At 41.6% G+C, this 16,799-nt stretch overlaps 1 protein-coding gene across 1 annotated transcript in view; it reads left to right on the top strand.

Annotated features, from left to right (window-relative positions):
- The window catches only part of LOC135516156 (astrocytic phosphoprotein PEA-15), a 64,653-nt gene extending 48,256 nt beyond the window's left edge, over positions 1–16,397 (top strand). The window contains exons 2-4 of the mRNA XM_064940238.1: positions 6,060–6,234; positions 7,209–7,364; positions 7,519–16,397. Of these exons, the coding sequence (XP_064796310.1) occupies positions 6,063–6,234; positions 7,209–7,364; positions 7,519–7,583 (393 nt within the window). The 5' untranslated portion in view covers positions 6,060–6,062 and the 3' untranslated portion in view covers positions 7,584–16,397. The remainder of the gene's footprint in view (positions 1–6,059; positions 6,235–7,208; positions 7,365–7,518) is intronic.
- The last annotated feature ends 402 nt before the right edge of the window (positions 16,398–16,799 follow it).

The raw sequence follows: 16,799 nt of genomic DNA, 5'->3' as shown, positions 1-16,799 counted from the left end.
AGAGGAAAAGTGGGGTTGGCATGGAGGGATTGAGTTTCGAAAAGTTACCGGAGAAGTGAGGTTTAATAGTGAGTGAGAGATTCAAGAGAATGACTGATAGAGAGACAACAAAGCAGGCATAGAGATACTGAAAGTGAGAGGGGAGGAGGGAGGGGGCCATGTCATCATGCCCTGTGAAACAAAATAGGGGCAAAATAGTGTAAGGGGGAGAGAGAGGCAGACAGAGAGCAACACATAACAGAGGAAGCGGGGGTAAAGAGAGCGTGAGAGAGAGAGGCAGATTAGACAAAAGGAGAAAACACAGGTCGATTGAGAGGGAGAGATAGTGGTAGAGAGAGCGAGAGAGAGAAATGGAGGTATTTTATTCCCTTCCTAAATCCCTGTCATTTTTGTAGCTCACTGTAATGTGGTTGTCATGGTTACATGTAAAGATCGCATTTTAGCCTGGTCAAGCTTTGAAGCACATGGTTCAAAAGCCCCCCCCCCACACACACACACATACACATACACACACACACACCATGGTTAAAGCAGAGATAGTTTAATGGTGGTGTCAGGATTTGGCCAGGGTTGTTTTGGTCACTAGGTGCCCCCATTGTGCTTTTTGACCCTTTTGTTTTCCCTTGTTCCATTTATTATTCCATTTTTAGTTATTCCATTTTCCCTTGATTGTATTTAAACCCTTAGTTTTCCTCAGTTCTTTGCTCTGTGTTTGAATGTTAGTACCCAGCCCCAGTGATGCTGTGAACATTTGTTGCTCCAGTTGGTACTCTGTTTTTGTTCTTGTTTATTTATATTTGATTATCTTTTGAGGCTTTTTTCTGCTGTACCTACCACCTTGTGGATTTACCTTTTTGACTTGGAGGATTACCTTTGTTCTCTTGGAATTACTTTTGACGTTGTGGATTTTTATTTTTGCCTGTACTTTCCTTTTACTTTATTAAAACACCGTCTCAAGTACTGCTGTGTCTGCCTCATCTTCTGGGTTCTGCCGACTATTCGTGGCTCAGTTTGCTAAGGGACTGTTTCTCACACCGGAGACCCGGGTTCGTAACCGGGTCCTGACAGGTGGGGTTTAAGTAAAAATATATATATTCGTCATGGAGCTGTCAAACAGTAAGCCTGTGTGTTAGTCTGTGTTGACATTAGTCAGACATTGTCACCATAGTCACATTGGCACCACATTCAAAAGCTCTACTCTTTCTCTGTCTCTCTATCCCGCTAGCCCTTTCTCGCTCTCTCTCTTTTTCCTTCTCTCGCACCAGGAGCTTCTGGGGTAGAGTGGAACTTTCCCTGGTTGCTAGGTAACAGTCTCCGGGCTGAAAGACAAAGCAGGGTCTGGTCTCCATGGCAACTTCAGCAGTGTGAAGAGTGAATGGAGTTTGGGTAGTGGTGGTAGTAGTAGTGGTGTGTGTGTGTGTGCATGTGTGTGTGGGCAATAAAGGGGAGGTTGGTGATTATTCTTACAACAGTGTAGTGTCTGTGTCGGTGTGTATGGTGCCGCCTGTTTAGCCAGACAGTGACGGGCCCCCCACTCAGACACACACGAACACACACACATTCACACACACAAATGAACCATACAGGTCCCTTAGTTCTATTTGACGAGCACACCCCTCACTCACCCAGCAATAGAGAATAGGCATCCAAAGGTCGAGTAGCTATTGGAATAGAGTGATGGCGCTAGAGAGAGAGAGAGAGCAAAAGGGAAAGCGAGAGAGAGGGGGGAGGGGAGTCAGAGAGAAAGAGAACGGGGGACCGTGAGAGGGAGAGAGAGAGGAGAATACTCAATCACTCTCACTTTACCCCCTCTTGCATGGCTCACAGTGAGAAATATGGCTCAACAGGTGTGTGAGGCATGTTTTTACCCTCATAGTTTGGCCGCTATATGCTTCAGCTCGATGACAATTGTGTGTGTGTGTGTGTGTATGTGCATGCATGCGTGCGTGCTTGACAGCATGTGTCTGCGTGCCTGCCTGTGTGTTTGCACACATGTACAGTTGAAGTCGGAAGTTTACATACACTTAGGTTGTAGTCATAAAAAATAGTTTTCAACAACTCCACCAATTTCTTGTTAACAAACTATAGTTTTGGCAAGTCGGTTAGGACATCTACTTTGTGCATGACACAAGTAATTTTTCCAACAACTGTTTACAGACAGATTATTTCACTTACTGTATCACAATTCCAGTGGATCAGAAGTTTACATACACTAAGTTGATTGTGCCTTTAAACAGCTTGGAAAATTCCAGAAAATTATGTCATGGCTTTAGAAGCTTCTGATAGGCTAATCATTTGGGTCAATTGGAGGTGTACCTGTGGATGTATGTCAAGGCCTACCTTCAAACTCAGTGCCTCTTTGCTTGACATGATGGGAAAATCAAAAGAAATCAGCCAAGACCTCAGAAAAAAAATTCTAGACCTCCACACGTCTGGTTCATCCTTGGGAGCTATTTCCAAACGCCTGAAGGTACCACGCACAAACAATAGTACGCAAGTATAAACACAATGAGACCACGCAGCCGTCATACCGCTCAGGAAGGAGACGTGTTCTGTCTCCTAGAGGTGAACCACACTTTGGTGCGAAATGGGCAAATCAATCCCAGAACAACAGCAAAGGACCTTGTGAAGATGCTGGAGGAAACAGGTACAAAAGTATCTATATCCACAGTAAAAGGAGTCTTATATCGACATAACCTGAAAGGCTGCTCAGCAAGGAAGAAGCCACTGCTCCAAAACCGCCATAAAAAAGCCAGACTACTGTTTGCAACTGCACATGGGGACAAAGATCGTACTTTTTGGAGAAATGTCCTCTGGTCTGATGAAACAAAAATAGAACTGTTTGGCCATAATGACCATTGTTATGTTTGGAGGAAAAAGGGGGATGCTTGCAAGCCAAAGAACAACATCCCAACCGTGAAGCACGGGGGTGGCAGCATCATGTTGTGGGGGTGCTTTGCTGCAGGAGGGACTGGTGCACTTCACAAAATAGATGCCATCATGAGGAATGAAAATTATGTGGATATATTGAAGCAACATCTCAAGACATCAGTCAGGAAGTTAAAGCTTGGTCGCAAATTGGTCTTCCAAATGGACAATGACCCCAAGCATACTTCCAAAGTTGTGGCAAAATGGCTTAAGGACAACAAAGTCAAGGTATTGGAGTGGCCGTCACAAAGCCCTGACCTCAATCCTATAGAAAATTTGTGGGCAGAACTGAAAAAGTGTGTGCGAGCAAGGAGGCCTACAAACCTGACAGTTACAACAGCTCTGTCAGGAGGAATGGGCCAAAATTCACCCAACTTATTGTGGGAAGCTGGTGGAAGGCTACCCAAAACGTTGTGATCCTAACTGACCTAAGACAAGGAATTGTTACTCGGATTAAATGTCAGGAATTGTGAAAAACTGAGTTTAAATGTGTATGTAAACATCCGACTTCAACTTTATGTGTGAGAACAGTAGGTCTTGTTGGCGAGGTGGATAATAGCACAGTGGCATTGCTCTCTCGTCAAATGAACAGTCCATATGGTGTGCTCGGCTCTAGAGCAGCCAGAACTGGGTTCAAATACTATTTAGAATCTTTTCAAAACTCCAATAACTTTGCTCTTGCCTGCCTGGTGTCAGATGTGTGGGGATTACAGATTTGAGACTATTCTATTGGTCCATGAAGCCAGTTAAGCTCAATGAAGCACATATAAAGTATTTGAAATTACTTTGAATACTGTTGGAACCCGTTTTGCTTGGGGCTAGGCCAGATGGCTGCCAGGGGGTAGATTTAGGAGTTTACTCACGGGGGAGAGGGGCTGCCTGGGCTAGGCTGGCATTCTTGTCCCCCCCTCCACCCTCCTTACACTGGGATAGAGGGGTGGAGGGGTGGAGGGGGGGAGGTAGAGAGACAGAAGATACCAGCAGACGTTCTCTCCCACCTTCACCCTCCACACACTGGGATAGAGGGGTGGAGGGAGAGAGAGAGAGAGAGAGAGAGAGAGAGGGAGGTAGAGAGACAGAAGATACCAGCAGACGTTCTCTCCCACCTTCACCCTCCACACACTGGGATAGAGGGAGGGGTGGGGGGAGAGAGACAGAGAGCAGCAGACAAAAGCATGTTTGTGTTCATGAGAATGTGAGGGAGACAGTGGCCCTACTATGTGTGGAGGCAGTGTCAGCCTCGTCCTAGAGAACGAGGGGGGGGGGGGGGGGTTAAGAAAGAGGGAGAGGGAGGTAGGAGGCATGGAGAGAAAGAGAGATGGAGAGTAGAGACAGCGAGTGAGATGGGGAGAAAAAGAGAGAGATAAGGAGGAGAGAAATAGACTAGAAAGTAATAGAATAGATAATCTGTCTCGTGTTGTATTTCTCCACACACACAAAAGCAGGGCTGGTTTATGGTGTTGCAATAGAGAGACCCTTTAGGGTTACAGGGAAAGGCAGAGAGGACAGACAGACAGACAGACAGACAGACAGACAGATTGACGCACGCACTCACACTCATCTGAACAAACACACACACACACACACCTGCACTGCATTCCATTTTCCATTCACCCGGGAGTGTATTCTCCCACGCAACACTCTCTCTTTATTGACTAAAAACTGCTTTGAATTGAGGGGAGATGAATGTGACATTTAAGGTAATGACTATGTGTGGCTGGAGGGATGGGGTGCGGGGGGGGGACAGGGCCAGTAAAACACACTGTTGTTATATTGCTCTCCCTTAGTCACAGATCTAGTTTCATTTCACCCACACCCTATCATAACCTTCATCATTTAAGGGAAAATGACACAAACTGACCGCATAACAGTGTCTTTCAGGACGCTGATGTGCGCGCACACACACACACACACACACACACCATTGGGTCTGTATATGGACCACTGCCCTCTCCTGGTAGAAGAGAGTATGGCACTTCTAGTATTTAGGTCATGCCTGAGCCTTGTTAATAATACATACACATCAGTGGAGCTGGTGGGAGGAGCTGTAGGAAGAAGGGCTCATTGTAATGGCTGGAATGGAATTAATGGAATGGAGTCAAACCTCTGGTTTCCATATGTTTGATGTGTTTGATACCGTTCCATTTATTCCTGTCCAGCCATTACAATGGGCCTGTCCTACTATAGCTCCGCTCACCAGCCTCCTCTGATTCACAAATGCACGCACGCACACACACACACACACACACACAAGTCGCGTTCGGAGAGATCCACCAATAATTCTTCTTCTCCTTTTCAAGGCAAGACAGCTGTATGTGTGTGCAGTGTGCGTTCATTTTTATTGTAGGTAGATGCCATTGTACAAGAGCACATGCACACACATACAGTACACACACACACACACACACACAGGGAACACTTGAAAAACACTCCGTTAGTGTCACACTGTTACTAAAAACTCGATCACCCACATCAAATACACTCTTTCACAAAGAGGCTAATCTCATCAGGTGCATTGTCACATCGGCACCACAGTGTCACTCAACAGCTAAATATTGTCATATTAACAGTCACGGATGCATACAGTGTATTGTTGTGTATTGATGTTTGTGTGGCTTAGTAGTAAGTATAGCCACGTTCCAGCCTCCCATCTACAGAGTTGCCTGACTTTACCGGAGAGATCCAATAGAATAGAAGGACTGCTTCTGTGCTCCCCATTTATCTTACTCTTCTATTCTCTATCTCCCATTCTCTCTCATATTTGTATTTCTCTCTATCTAAATATCTATCTCGCTCTCTCTTTCCCTCTCTCTCTCTATCTATCTCACTCTCTTTCTCTCTTTTTCTTCTCTCGCTCCCTCTCTAGAGAGATGTTCCCCCAAACCACAGATGTAGGATCAGATTACACAACCCAAACCTTAACCATTAGGGAGTTGGAAAAACAACTGGCTGTAGGACAGTGGTTAGGAGTAATGTCTAGAGAAAAGAAGATTTACACACTAAAGAAATGTAGCCACACGCTCATACTTTGATGCAGAGTATGTGTTTAAGGTTCACTGTTTCAAAATTAGCTAACAGCTCTCTCTCTTCTCTCTTACTCTTCCTGCCCTCCCTTCTCCTCCCTCCCTCAGACCATGTCGGAGTACAGTTCTTTACTCAGTGACCTGTCTGAGAACATCACCAACGAGGACTTGGACCAACTCAAGTCAGCCTGCAAGGAGGACATCACAGAGGACCAGAGCAACACAATCACCTCCTCCAAGGAGTGGTTCAACTACCTGGAGAAAAACGAAAAGCTGGCACAGGGTGAGAGAGGGAGAATTTTTCAGGTTTCCCAGATCAACATTTGGGAAAGGAAGGGAGGAGGAGGAAGGGAGGGAGGGAGAGATGGAGGGGAGTGTAGGGCCCTATAAAATCTGTTGTATTTTTTGCCTGATTCCGTTTAGTTTTTCCACAACATTGCTTAAACCACATCAGGAGACCACTTTTGAGGTCTGGGGGGGAAAAAAAATTGAAGGAATTTAGATTTTGGGGTGTAGTTACCCTTTAATTCATGTGCACACCAGCCAGAGACCGTTGTTTTGTTAGTAAAGCTTCTGTAGTGTTCACATGATTGCAGAGTTTGCTAAACAAATGGCCACAGGATTGATGCAAATAATCCTGATATCATTCTGCCAGATAGGCATAAGGCTAAATTGTAGTTTAATTGAGGAGGTTTTTTTGGGAAACCTTTTCATCTCTACCAGAAGATGTTATCATTAGCATCATCATCGCTAGCGGCTACACAAAGTATATGAGTGCACCGCACACATGCTCACAGACTTTGGCGTTCCTGTGCCCTTTCAGGAAGTTGCAGGAAAGTACGAACCACTGATGCATTTTGTTAATGTCTTATGATTTACTTGGGTGAAATTCATACATTTTCAAACAAGTTCAATACATGTAGTTGATTTCCTACTAAGGTCAATACATTTTGGAACATGGTTGAATTCCGTTTCAATGGGATTCCGTCAACGTTCTCCACAACACCGATTTTTATAGGGCTCTAGGAGTGGAGAGTGACCAGGAGAAGAATGACAAACTGGCACAGTGTGAGAGACGCTGAAAGAGAGGAAGGGGACGGAGGAGAGGGGGGGATGGAGGGTTGTTTCATGGCGCAAACGAGCGAAGATCTTATAACGCTTCAAATTGAATCCCTTTCATATTACAATTAGTATTCTTGCACAGGTCTTTGCTCTTTTGCACCTCAGAAATATCACCCGATGTTGCCCTTCTTATAGATAACCTGTCGTACATCGAGCACATCTTTGAGATCTCACGACGACCAGACCTGCTGACCCGGGTCATTGAGTATCGCACCACCGTACTCAAGATCTCTGAGGACGACGAGATCGACACCAAGCTCACACGCATCCCCTCTGCCAAGAAATACAAAGGTGTGTGTGTGTGTGTGTGTGTGTGTGTGTGTGTGTGTGTGTGTGTGTGTGTGCGTGTGCGTGTGCGTGACACCAAGCTCACACGCATTCCCTCTGCCAAAAAACCTTCAACTTTTACTGAGACCCTTTTTTCTTTCTCTTTCTCTCTCCTCAGATATCATTCGCCAACCCTCTGAAGACGAGATCATCAAGTTGGCCCCTCCCCCTAAAAAAGTGTGAGGTCATCACCCCTGACCTTTGCACTTTGACCCCTGGCACTCCAACCATCTCGACCCCCCCCCCCCCACCCCCGTTCCACTAACAGACACCACATGACACAGAGACTAGCAGCCCCTCTCCAATTAACCAATCAGATCGCCACGATGCTTCGCTGCCACGTCTGCCGCGATCGCCTCTTCCCTGACTGAAGGAGGAGAAGACGAGCTCAAGATGAGAGAAAGATGGAGAGAACAAAAAAGAGAAAGGAAAGACAGAGCCAAAGCTAAAATCCTATCCCTCTTTGTTAAAAGAAGTGTGGGTTAGTTTGTGTTCCTGTAACACTGTTTTGAGAAAACGTGTGTGTGTGTGTGTGTGTGTGTGTGTGTGTGTGTGTGTGTGTGTGTGTGTGTGTGTGTGTGTGTGTGTGTGTGTGTGAGTGTGTGAGTGAGTGAGTGAGTGAGTGAGTGAGTGAGTGAGTGAGTGAGTGAGTGAGTGAGTGTGTGTGTGAGGGAACCGTTCCAGTTCGACCTAGATGTTGCAGGAAAAGCACCATTATATCAGATCCAGTAGTTACATCTCCTGTGTTGGGTCATTAGGATGAACCTGTTGTCATTAGTTACATACTGTAGATGTGCAACCATATTATTCAGTCAATCTTGCAGTGCACTTGAATTCCTATATCATTAAGGGGCAAATCCTAACTTCAGTCCAATGTTCACTTAGTCATGCATTGGGATACTAAGTGAAAATGTGACTTAAGTGGAAGTTAGAATTCCACTTAACTTAGCATTATGCATTGCTTTATCAGAGTTGAGCAAGAAGACACCTATAATACAGGTGTCATATTCCCTTTATTCAAAACTCGGGTGACATCAGATGATTGGATTTTTAAAAGTATTTTGTTAGATAGTCTTTAAAAAAAAGCCAATATTTGCCTTTAGACCAGCCATAGCATGGAATTATAGAAGAAGAAAATGTTATGATAGTACGTTTATGTATTCGGTAATTCAACGTTAATCAAATGTTATCGCTTAAACAGTCACACTTATTTACCCTCATTGTGATTTTACACAGAGATTCAATGCTCCTTTGCTGCGAAATCTTATTATAAAAAGACACCTTATTGTAAAAACGTATACAAACTTATTATATTGATCAACTTAAAACACTTTATGAAGCAGTATATGAACTATATGATGTGAAAAAAAGTCAACAATATATTTTATATCCTTATAAAATATATTTAAATGTTTTTTTATATAGCTAATATAGTGCTTCACGTGGTGTTGATCAATATAATATTTTTGTGTATGTTTTATCATATGCTTTTACAATAAGGTTTACCTATAAATGTAACTATTTTACTCGACAACAACAGCAACAAAAATGTTTATTGAACAGTTACTTTACTTTAGTGGCAGGGCCTCAAGACACTTTTCTCTAGTACCAAGTCAGACACCTGAGATGGTAGCCTATGATTAAAAAAGCAAACTATTTCATCTAACATATCAAGGAAATGCAGGATGGATATTTTGATGTGCAACCTGTCAAAATAGGATCCAGAATTATCCGATAGATTATTGGCTCTTCAGAGAATTTGCCGATATCTATGTGCATATTGGCGTATAAACTATTATTCACCACCTGAGGAAGTGGGAACTCAAAACACTTAGCCATGGAGGCTAATTGATTAATCTATCAGTAAATGCAGGCTAAAATTCTACAAAAACCTTTCCAGCGCAAGACTAGACTACTTGATGTAAAGCCTATTCACTGCAAATGGCGCACTCGGCTCCGCTACGCGGGTGCATCAAAACCATACTTACTACAGCCTACTGCGGTTGTAAAGTAGGGCCGTGAACTCAATATTAAGAGGTACATGATATACTCACAGAAAGCTGTGACTCTCCTCTCTGTAACTAAAATAACAGTAGTTGCTTGTTTTTCTCGCAATAGCCTTTTGAGCAACAGTCATATGCTTGTGCTCCTCCGAATGCATTTCTTCCTCTGTGCGCAAACAGTGGGGAGATGGAGTGAGAGTCAGCAGCCGACAACGAAACAGGGACAGGGCAAATACTTTCATAAGTAGGAATGAACATAATGTATAGGCTATTACAGTTGACACAATAATGATTTTAGAACAATCTACATGAACGTTCTGTATCAAAATCACAGAAAATGACCGACGTAAGTAAAAATGTTTCGGTAAGAGGAAAGCAATGTCGGTGTGGGCAACTTTCAACTTCAAAATATATAAACATTTGTCTTTCTGCTCAGACAATGCCACTCGGAATTCCAGCCGAATAGTTTTTCAGTACGTAAAACAACTGACCAATCACAGAGCAGGGAAGACGACTGCTTCTGAAAGGAAATGTAAGGAAAGAACAAAATGGCAGAAAGAAAGAAAACAGGCTCGATATCATGAAAAACAAAGTAGAATATATAAAACAATGATATACAGTTAATTGTTCATTAATCTCCTTTGTGAAATGCCCAAGTACTGCATGAGTCATCAATAAACACACAACAGTCAACTACACTCTGAATAATCTCATCCCTAATCCTTAACGCATTTTGAGCTGTCTCAACCATTGTACATCAATAAAAAAAAAAACAAGACTGTTGATTCAAATGAAATAATTACTCATTTACGTATATTTACACTGTGTTTCAATCCCTACGAAGAAGCCTGAGCAGAATTGGTGTATGTGACAACTAATGTGTCAAATGTGAAAATGTATGTGTTCAAGTGTGGTTGCACCCGCACACCAGTGGAGACTTGCTGAGGGGAGGACGACTCATAATAATGGCCAGATTGGAGTAAATGGAGTGACATCAAACACGTTGACTCCATTACAGTCCGTTCCAGACATTATCATGAGCCGTCCTCCCCTCAGCAACCTCCACTGGCGCACACATCAAGTTCAGTCCCACTCGTAAAGAAGGGGACTATATTGTAAGTTTGCTGAGCACTTCGCGAGTGGTCCGTGTAGATGTCTGCTAAACTAAAGGGTCTAGGCAGGGACAGTGATCACCTGTGTGTGAGCTTAAGGCTCCCGAGGTTTCCTGAGCCGAATGGAACCTTTTCTGATGTCCTAAGAGCTCAGAAAGACTTACACACAGACCTTTTTATAATTGTATAGTCACAGCACAATGGCCACCACTTTCTCTGAAGAAAAAAAAACAACTGTTCTCTCCTCTATAACCCCTACCCTCACCTCTCCCCCCATTCCCTCTTTCCCTCCCCCCAGTGCCAATGACCAAGCCTTTTATTTCGATCACAGATTTTGTGATCTGTTTTTGTATGGCTCGCCGTTTATCGTAGTGTTGGAACTGATTTGTATCCTATGCATTTAACTTTGTTTGTGATATTCGCTTCCGCATTATGTAGACCAGGGCCTGTAGTCACAAAGCGTCTCAGAAAAGGAGCCCTGATCTAAGATCAGGTCCCCCCCCCCCCCCTGTTTATATAATTGTATTCATTATGATCTAAAAGGCAAAACTGATCCTAGATCAGCACTCCAAGTCAAAGACTCTTCATGCATACCGAACTATGTCAAAAAGAGTATTGCAAGTATGTTCAGAGCATTTGTATTAAGGTGAACAGCCAAGAAAGTCACCCTTTCAAAGCCAGCACCCCTTTATAGTGAAGCGGTGGCTGCTGCTAACAAACCCTGTGCTGAAATGTGTTATTTGATCCGAGATATGTTGCTAGGGGCAGCATTAAAGTATGGTTTATAATCAGGGTTCGGTCAACCTGATCCTGGATCTGTTGCTAGGGAGAAGGAGTACAGTATTGCAGGCAACGGCACTCAGTTGTACTTAACCGCTATGATCTGTGGGTGCTGGTCGACAGGGTAGGTAGGTAGGTGCTCGTCTTGCTGGGGAGTTTGCGTCAGACGACCATTGTAGATCCTCTTAGGCCTACTATCACACTAACCACTTACAGAGTTCTGGAGATAAACATAGGAATTGTCCTTACTGTAAAACTTGGGGGGGGGGAATGTTTTTGTTTTTTTGATCAATTCTTTGGTGTAGATTCTTATGAGGATCACAAGGGAGGTGTTTTCTTGTTTGTTTTTGTCTTGTTTTTGTTTTGCGTGTTGTTGTTGTTGTTTTTTCGTGCTTACAGTATGTAGGGAATTGTGAATCTCGGTGTTTGTGTACAAGTGACAATTTTTTCAAGTCAGAATTCCATTATAGGTCATGGACTGTGTCATGTTAGCATTTGTGTGGTAGGATATCAGTAGAGAAATGGATAAACCTTACACACATACACACACAAACACTCATAATACAAATCAATGGCCAGATACCAATAAGGATCAACCTTCACTTTACAACATTCAAATTATTCTCATGTCTAAACACATATGTATTTGGTTATCCATGTTTGTTTGGTTGTAGCTACTGTATATACATATTTCTATATTCCAACTCACACCCAGAAAAATCATTCAAGCGATGAGGAAGTTGCCATATTCGTTACTAAGAATGCAAACCCACCATACCCTTTTTCTCTACCCCCCCCACCCCCCACCCCCTTTTACCCTTTGTCTTCCTCAGACCCCCCCACCCCCCCCACCCATGAATCAGCCTATCTATCAAGTGTTCTATATCTATGGTAAAACTCTCAATAGGGTCCAACCCATGGCGCTCGGTGTGGATTTGATATATTTCTTATTGGTTAGAAGTCACGTGTATGACATCGCTGTGCTTTTTATGTGGCCATTGGCTCAAATAATAACAACATATCACTCACAAATGATGTCAATTTGGAATTCCGTGTACCAATTACATATCAAGTTACAAACGAATGCTGCAAAAAAAATGTGTATTAGAAAAATAATAAAATCTAAGTCAAAAATAAACATAGCCTATATGACAAATATATATGTAACAATATAACCAAGACATACGTAGACCTAAAATTATAATGAACATTTTAAGACGTAAGACAACGCTAACCGTTATAGAGAGCTCATCAAACTACAATTCAAATTCAAACTATTCAAGCTACAGGAGTTTGACTTTTCCCTTAATCTCTTCGTTTACATTCAATATACTGAAGTTATGATTGAAGGGATTTTACAGTAGTTAATTTTCCTATGTTTACTTTTCAAATGTTTTGGGAATAGGTTGTACATATCTATGATGAATTTATATCAATATGTTGGTTTCGTAATGGATTAATTTATTTTATGCCAATGTATTGTTTGTTTTTGTATTTTTTAAGTATTCTGATATGTTCACTAAATGGGGTAAAAACATGTCACTTATCTGATATTAAGTAAGGATTGATCAGAGACCACACTTCAATTTAGATTTTAATCTCTGTATCTCTATCCATGTTTTTATCTTTAAATATGGAGTTAGGGGTTGCGACTTACGTCTCGGTTTTTGTTAGGAGATATAACCATCCTTCCTTAAAAAAAACAGATTGTATTCTATTATTGTATTTAATTTGTCTTCTTATCATCGGATGTATATTACAACACACACGCAAACTACACAAACTATTATCCAGACAGTTGCTAAATTGCAACAGGATATTCATTGTGATTATCTCTTCAAGTCATTTGTTGTTGTTTTTCATTGTGGTTGTTTTTATTGGATTATTGTCTTTGTTTTTGATAGAGATGCTTTTGTTTGTTGTGCCGTGAAATGTAACTATCTGAAGGCAGGCCGCTGGGTAGAAAAGTCTCACTCAGAAGAATTTGTTTCATTTCTGTTCATTTTCTTTTCTTTTTTTTTTTTTTTTTTTTTTTTTTTTTTTCTTCGCTGTGGAAAAAAAGTGTTGATTTGCAGTTGTGACCCCATGGATAGAGACGTAGAGGAGGGATGAATTTGGAGTCAGTGCAGTGTAGCAGTAGATGAAAACCCAGGCCCAAATTACACTAATTGCAAATCAAATAATTTCCCTGAGACTAACAACTTGCTAAGTTTATCGGTTTTAACAGGTTTCAACTGGTTAAGCCGCTCACAATTCCAACAGTGTTAACATAGTATGTGAACCTGCATTGTGATTTCCTTTATCTAAGGTCGATTGAATTTGTGGCCTGAGTTGGATTTGAAGTGGCTGGTGAACTATAAATTGCAAAGGTCTTTAAAGAATAAGTTCATTATTTTACAAATTAATGTTTGATGGTTCCTTATCCATTACAGTTTATCCTGGCTCATAGACTACGTTCAGGGTAAGGAACCATCCGACATTAAGTAGCAAAATGACAAACTTATCCTTTAAGGTGTTGAATGTTTCAGGACTCACACATGATGCTGTATCGTAGGCTAGAGAGGTTGTGTTGAGTATTTTTATGTGGAGTTTTGTGTGCTTGGCAAGAAGTTAGTGAGGTTGGGGATTTTGAATGTCTGTAGTTGGAAGATATTTGTACAGCAGAAACAACATTGACAAACATATATATTTTCACGTTCATTGCGTGACAGAAAGAGTGAAAGAGCAAAAAATCAATTGAAATTGTGACCATGCATTTTTAAAGCATGACTATTCAACCTTCTAGCACTAAATAGCAAAATGTGACGTGACAATTTTCAAATAAACATTGACATTAATATGCACAAGAAGCAAGCTTTCACGCCATATAGTAAAAGTGCCAACTTTATAGTTTAGTTGCAAAACCGCTAGGGAGGCGGATGGGAGACTTGACAAATCCTGATGCTTGTATGTGCTGTTAACATGACAGAATAAATAAAAAAGTGTACAGTATGTGTACTGAACAATCTCTCAGAGGCTACGTCCCGAAATCCACACTGGCATACTATTTAGAATGCAGCAGTATGTATGCTAGTGTGGATATTCGGATGGAGACTCTTTATTTTAGACGGAAGCGTTTTTGGCGGCTGTAAGAAGCCATTTTAAGTGTGTGTTTTTGCAGTAGAGACTAGCTAGCAACATTTGTTGTGCCGTGTTTTAAGGTGCTCTGCGAGAGGTGAGTTCAACAAGGCGAACCGTATGCGAATGTTTGCTAACAGAAGCTAACACGTTCCATTTGGTTTGTGCCAGCTGCAGACGTTTGCTAACATTAACAGTCTAAAAGGGTAGTGTGCAGCAAACATAATAAGAGTCTGTTTTGGGTCTAAACTTTTTAAAAAGTGTCTATTTGCGGCTTCACTGTTACAGTTTTGAATGTTTATTGTTCAACTGAGATTATTACTAGGTATTCTAACATTATTGAACTCTCCTCAGGTCGGTGTCGGGGCCATATATTTAGAGAGTTTGGACATTGTGTTTCTATAATGCACTTATATTCCATATGGCAGCCATGTTAGCTCCCCATTTTTACATTGGCAATATTGAGTTCATTGAATTTCTGACATTTTAAACAATGCTATATCTAACTGAACATCTAGAATTACAATTACAATCCAAACGCTCATCATGAATGGATAAATGGAATACTTGGAAGCACTATTGCGTTCTAACGGTTGGCCGAACTCTAAATATATGGCACTGGTCAGTGTTAATCATCGTAACTGCAGTGGTGTGGTCCCGTCAATGTGAGTAGAGGTCATCATCGTAAGGTCGCGAGTCATGACGTTCCTGTGCTTGGTTAAGGATAGACTAGGGTCTATGTCCTAATAATATCGCCTTTCTTCTGAAGTGTACACTGGTCACTACTTCCCACACATACGTAAATGCATTCTATGTAGCTAGGTATGGGCTAGCTAGAGGGAGTTTCCACCATATTTCGTATAGCAGCTATTTCCTTTCAAATCAGCAAAGGGAAGTGTACAAGTGCACACTTTGGGTGGAAGGATAGGTAATTGGGATGTAGCCTAGATATAGGCATCTAACCGTTTGATTTTAACATGAAGGAACTTTAGATTTCCGGCGGAATTCCACCAGGGGTTTAAAGCAGGCAAGAAGTAGCCTATCTAAATACATTATAATGATCATTTCCCCCTATTCATAATTTTGACCCTCAGAAGTGAAGAAAAGTAAGAGAAGGTATTTCTTAATGGATCACTGCATATCATATCTGGGTGTTGGAAAGTGTTGTATTTATGATCCTGTTTAAATATGACATCACAGACTGAGACTGACTTCACTGAGCCACAACACAATAGGCCACTATGTTCTTAGTGAGTAAGTTCAAAAGTATTAGTCAACCTGCGGTACCTTGCATACTGTAGTACTCATAAGCATAACGGAACCACAACATCTCCGGTGGTAACAAAACGTTTGATAAATGCAGGTCAAAGGTCAGGTTTCCTCTGATTAGCCAATGAAATGGTCTCAATCTTACCAAAATGACAGGATGTTGCATCAGTCTGAAGGAGTTGCTTGTCTTGAAGCTCTGTTCTCACCATGTGGTAAAGAGGATGGCCGCATTCCAAACCGACTAGATAGCAGACATCTTCCAGATCTCATGACTGGATAGGTGTTTAACAATTAACTAACCACATCATATGATGGCAATTTAATGACCTACTGCATACTCGATGACGTAGCACAGAACCATTGGTTGATACAATTCAATGCCTGCAATGTACTCGGCCTGGAAAGCAACCTATTACAACTACATCCACACCTTGCATTGTTATCATATCTCCCACTGGATGCCATAGGCTATATGCTGTTAGATTCTATTAGAATTCTTATTTTACAGGACCAAGAAAAGAAAAAAGGATTTATGACAGCAACAAATAAATAAATCAAATATAAGGTATTACATTATGTATTAAAATAAATAACGACCTACAGATGTGGCTTTTGTCCTGATTTACATGAGACTAAACTGAAATGATGCCATTTTGTCATTGTGCTAAAATTATTATAAATATTATATTATATATTAAAATATATTTGCTAACCTACTGATTTGTCTTGAGTGATCTTTTCTTTCCTAGTCAATTGGCTAGATTTTCAAGCAATTCTAAACAGTTTAATACCTCAGTAACTTTCAACCAGATATTATCAACCAGCAATTGTCCGTGATTTTTGTGGGAGATGCCGCCACTTCCTCTTTTGTTTCCCGCCACTTCAAGTGGCGGGTGTTGTTGGCTAATCTGTTGCAGATTGTTGAAATTCCTGAGCAGTTTCCTTCCTCTACGGCAACTGAATTAGGAAGGACACCTGTATCTTTGTAGTGACTGGGTGTACTAATACACCCATCCAAAGATTATAAGGCTCAATCAAGCTAGTTGTCTTGACTACTTTCTTATGTCATTCTCGCTGGCCCCAAAAGTTTAAAAAACGTGTTGATAGAGGACAGAATG

The sequence above is a fragment of the Oncorhynchus masou genome, chromosome 27 (assembly GCF_036934945.1).
Source record: "Oncorhynchus masou masou isolate Uvic2021 chromosome 27, UVic_Omas_1.1, whole genome shotgun sequence".
NCBI classification, from domain to species: domain Eukaryota; kingdom Metazoa; phylum Chordata; class Actinopteri; order Salmoniformes; family Salmonidae; genus Oncorhynchus; species Oncorhynchus masou.
The sequence above is the reverse complement of the archived record's forward strand: the minus strand, read 5'-3'. Positions and strand labels throughout refer to the sequence as shown.